Genomic DNA, 4,837 nt, shown 5'->3' on the forward strand with positions numbered 1-4,837 from the left:
AATAATAATAATAATAATAATAATAATAATAATAATAATAATAATAAAAGTTTTCAATTACCATTATAATAACTACAAGATCTGTGCCTTCTGTTTCTCCTCTGGTGAGGACTATTTCTCACACTGGTTCCTATGTGCTTTTCTGTTCATCTGGTACTCAAGTCAGAACGAGGGAGGGCAAGAGGTGACAGAGTTCAGTGAGTGTTGGCCCCACTCTTTCTTGAGGCAGCAGAAAAAGTGGAAAGCCCCACAGTTTATTTATGCCTGGGACTCCCTAAGGAGCCTGCAGCCCCTGAGGGTCTGTGATAACCAGGGAGAGTCTGAAATGCACTCCAGATTTGATGATTCCTATCCAAACCACAATTATTTAAGATTCAGTGCCATTTTGCTAAGTCCTCTCTCCAGTGAATTCAAAGCTCTTTAGAACTCAGTTCTCCCAGGTATTAACAGTAAGTTTCCCCCTAGCTGAATCCAGCATTTAGCATTTGGTATATGGATTGTCTAAAAAAAAATCCCTTCTGCAAGAATGCAAGAAAAGTTCCCCAGATTTGAAAAACTGACTGTATTGATCCACGTTCCTAATTTATGGAGAACTTGGTGGGTGTTAGGTCTAAGAACAGAGGGTTTACCTTACAAAGCTTTAAAGGACCAGTGAAACGGAACAGTATTCCCAGTAGACGAAAGCAGGGGAAACTGAGGACCTGGGCACAGTTTCAAGGTCACAGGGTAAATTTAATGTAGAGTTATATTCTCGCATGCTGACAGGTTTGATCCATGTTTGACTAATTTTGGAAACCGATGTCCAGAGAAGCGACTTGCCCAAGGTCACAGAGCTGAGAAAGCTCGACGTAGGCCTCCAATCTACCGTCTCACCTTCCCAGCTCAGTGTTCCGTTATGCTAGCTGCCACATTTTAGTCGTGCCGTGATTTTCCTTCTGTCGTAATTGTTTTATTTAATCGTTGGAGTGGGAAACGGTTCATTCATTCATTCTCTTCTTTACTCCGTTACAGGCACCCAAGTTACTCCAGTGACCTCAGCTGGGAGTCTGTCCCCTGAGTCCACCCCCAGGATCATCCAGGCCCCAGAGGATTCTGGGCAGGATGGTTTCTGTAGCCCTCTTCCTTCCCTCCGGTGCCCTCTTTGCTTTCACGGCAAAGCGGACCTTACCCTCCTTGTCCTCCTCACCCCTCCCGCCGCTGATGAGCGGTATGTGCAGGATCAGAGTTCTGGAAAGGTTACACCCGGGTCCTCTCGCCCGAGTGAAATGTGAGCGCCCTGGGCAAAGGCGCCTTGCACATAGAAGGTCCGAATCCGGGACTCCGCATGCCTGGCTCCTCTCTCTCCCTCCACTGAGCGCTGGAGAAGCAGCCCTGGTCTTCCCCTCCCCCCTCCCACCTGTTGCTACCCGTTGCATCTCCCCAGCCTCCTCCGGGGCCACATTGCTTCGGGTCGGCGTCACAACCCAGGCTCCCGAAATAGCCCGGGGTTAGGGCCGACTCACCCACTGGAGAACTTTGATGAAGCCCAGCGGCTCCTCCAGGCGCCGCCAGCGCAGTCCCACGAGCAGGCGGTCCACCTGCCGAAACAGAGCCAACGGTCTGGTCAAGGCGGCGGGCCCGGAGGGAAAGCGTGGGTCCCCCCTCTACTCACCCTGGGGGGGGGGCGGGGCGGGGAAGGCGGAATCGGACTCCAGCAGACCGTCTGGGTGGACAGGGGCTGGCCAAGAGCCCGGGGGCCGGGCGCTCGGGGCGTACCTGTGGGCGAGGAGACTTGTCCGAGGTGCGGCCGGGGCTCTCCGTCGAGGACATGCTGGAGCGGCGGGGCGCGGTGGAGGGGTTCGGCTCCCTGGCCGGGAGGCTGCGGGGCGCGCGGGGGCGCTGGGGGCGGCGGGCTCGCGGCCGTGGGAAGGCCGGGCTCCAGGCTGGCGGGCTGGGTCGTGGGGGCGCTGCTGCGAGGCCGTGTCCGCCGCGCTGCCACGCCGGCTGCAGAAAGCCCCCGAGTCGGATTCAAACTTGGGTCAGACTCCCTGGCGGACTCGGCAGCCGAGTCACGTGGCGTGCGATCGCGAACCCTGCTCCCGCCCCCTGCGCTCCCCTTTTTCCGCGCGGACGGCGCCTTAAAGGGACCTGTGGAGCCTGCCTAGCCGTCGGCCAGCCAGAAGCCTCCGGGTCTTTGCCAAAAGCCTCGAGGGCGGGTCCTCAGTGCAACAGCCCAGCCGCTCCAACCCCACCGCCGGGGCCAGGCGCCCACCCGCGGTGCCTGGGCTCCCGGCGCATCTTTCCCGGGCTTCTTGCGTTCTGTCGAAGGGTTCTTCTACCGCAATAACTAGAGCACACAAGCTTTTCCTAAGGCGTCCTTCCCGCTCGTGCTGTTGAAGCGGGGCTCCACCAGCCAGAACCACGGTCTGCACTACAGACTTCTCCTTCGCAGTAGACGCCGTTTTTTACTTTTTAACGACAAACGTCATTTGGGTGTTAATGGGTTTTAAAGTTTTCAAACCTTAAGAAGTGAGAACCCCATCTCCTTTTTTAACAGCCAACGCTATTTAAAGGAGAACGAAGTCACTGAGGAACTGTGGGCGCAGAGATTGGGGTTTGGGTTGAAAACTAGGCAAAGTTGCATTTTTGATTGGCTTTAGAATGGGCCTCGTTTTTCAAAAAGGTGGCTTCTGGGGAGCCGGAAGTGAACAGTCGTGAGCATTGCATATGAGGGTTTACAAAAAGTGAAATCTAAGTAGTAAAAGGTGAGCCAGTGGGCGGAGCTGGTAGGGAACCGGCCTGCTACCTCTTTAACTTCATCCATCAGAGTCATTCTTTGGTGATCTACCTATATTCCTATTTCCAACGTTTCCCTTTCGGCATTTCAAAACCAACGCTTTTTTGGTTAAACATTCCCGCGGTTATTTATATTATTGAGCCACTGAATTGGCGCCTTCCCAAACCTAGGCACGAGTGGGTGGGGCAAACAACTAAGGCTGGAATTGAAGAAACTCTTGATTTAGAGTTCCGTGCCTTTGGAGATACATGCAAATTTGGTCTAAATGAGGAATTGCTGAGTCCACAGATATGCCCTTAAATCTTGGGACGGGGGAAACGGTTCAACTGTTACGAACATTGCTTTCTCAGAGAACCAGGGTTTGGCTCCCGCAACTCACAACCATCTGCAATTCCGGTTCTAGGCCTCTGGGCGCCAGGCCTACAAATCATATGCATGCAGCCAGCAGACACTTGTATATATACATACAGTCGTTCTGCTATCCCAAGTTCCTGTTCTACAGTCGTTTATGTTTCATTTATTTTTATCAGGCCGCCATAAAGACTGAGGTGTAGACGCCCAAACCACTCAGGTCCGAAGTAATACGGATTACTGCCAGGAGGTGGAGGCACACACCTTTAATCCCAGTACTTGGGAGGCAGAAGCAGGCAGATCTCTGAGTTGGAGGCCAGTCAGGTTTACATAGGGAGTTCCAGGACAGCCAGGGTTACACAGAGAAACCCTGTCTTGATAATAGTAGTAATAATAACAATAACGAAAGTATTACCAACTGACCACCCTCATTTGCCTCCATTGCTCTTCCGTCCTGTTTACCAGCCTCACCCCCTTCACCTACACTGTAGGAACAGTACATCAACATTACATCATGGTTTTTTTAAAATCGTTTTAAACTTTATCCTATTAATATCACGGTTCTTTGACTTGCTTTAGCTTTGTGACAATCATCTGACCCGATACATGTAGCTTAGGTTTAGTTTTGTGTTGGTTTTTTTTTTTTCTTTTTCTTTTTAACTGTAGAAAATTCCACCACAAACACAAAGCAGAATATTCCTTACGTTCATGTTCATGAGTGTTTGGGTTAGCTCCAAAAGTCCATTCTTCGACACCCTGCTGTTATATATGCATCTATCTTCTTACATAGGATTCTTACACAGCACTGAGTTTTTAGTGTGTGTGTGTGTGTGTGCGCACGCCCCCTGTGTGCATATTCGTGTATGTCCAAACACAGACCCCGGCATAAGTAAATGTGTTTACAACCCATTGTATAAACTGAAACAGGGCTGACAGGATGGCTCAAGGGGGCAAAAGCACTTATTTGCCAGGCAAGCATGATGACCTGCATTCGGTGCCCAGAGTCTATAGCTGAAGGAGACAACAGACTCTCAACAGCAGACACACAGATCAGTAAGAAATACAATTTTAAAAGGAACCTGAAACAAAGATATTGCAAATCTCACATTTTTCTATTCCACTTCATTAAGAAATTCTGGTCATCTAGAGGCAGATTCCGGTTTTATAGAGCCTAAAGTCATTGTAAAACTCCTTATTTTTTTCTAAATTGTACTGCTGTAAATTTATTTTTAGAGGGTTTTTTATTGTTATTCATGTATGGATGTGTTTGTGCCATATCAACTGTATGGCAGTCAGAGGTCAGCCTGTGGGGAGTTACTTCTCACTTTTTACCATGTGGGTCCTAGGAATAAAACTCAGTCATCAGGTTTGGTGGCAAGTGCCTTTTCCCTCTGAACCATCTGTCTGGCTCACAAAATTAATACAAAATTAATCAAGCCTTTGCATGCAAAGCCTGGACCTCATTATTTTCAAGATAATGATTTATTGTCCTTTGATGGCTCATTCATAGTGAGTCTCTAGCAGCAACTTGATAAACATTGCAATCTACTAAAAAGAAATCTGGCTAGATAATAAGATGTGAACATTTTCAACTTTGACTCTTAACAAATGAATGCACCCATGTCCACCACCATAATCACTATTCATTTCAAAGAGTTCTGCAGTCAGTCTCCAGGCAGTCCCTATTCTGATTTTTTTGTCACATCAAAA

General features: G+C 49.1%; 1 protein-coding gene across 1 annotated transcript in view; it reads right to left on the reverse strand.

The window, feature by feature from the left end:
- The window catches only part of Sypl2 (synaptophysin like 2), a 14,856-nt gene extending 12,780 nt beyond the window's left edge, over positions 1-2,076 (reverse strand). Inside the window, exons 1-2 of the mRNA XM_055618185.1 lie at positions 1,756-2,076; positions 1,503-1,577 (exon numbers count right to left, since the gene is read on the reverse strand). Of these exons, the coding sequence (XP_055474160.1) occupies positions 1,503-1,577; positions 1,756-1,809 (129 nt within the window). The 5' untranslated portion in view covers positions 1,810-2,076. The remainder of the gene's footprint in view (positions 1-1,502; positions 1,578-1,755) is intronic.
- Positions 2,077-4,837: the final 2,761 nt, after the last annotated feature.

This window comes from Psammomys obesus, unplaced genomic scaffold (assembly GCF_907164565.1).
Source record: "Psammomys obesus unplaced genomic scaffold, mPsaObe1.curated_primary_1811, whole genome shotgun sequence".
Taxonomy (NCBI): Eukaryota; Metazoa; Chordata; class Mammalia; order Rodentia; family Muridae; genus Psammomys; species Psammomys obesus.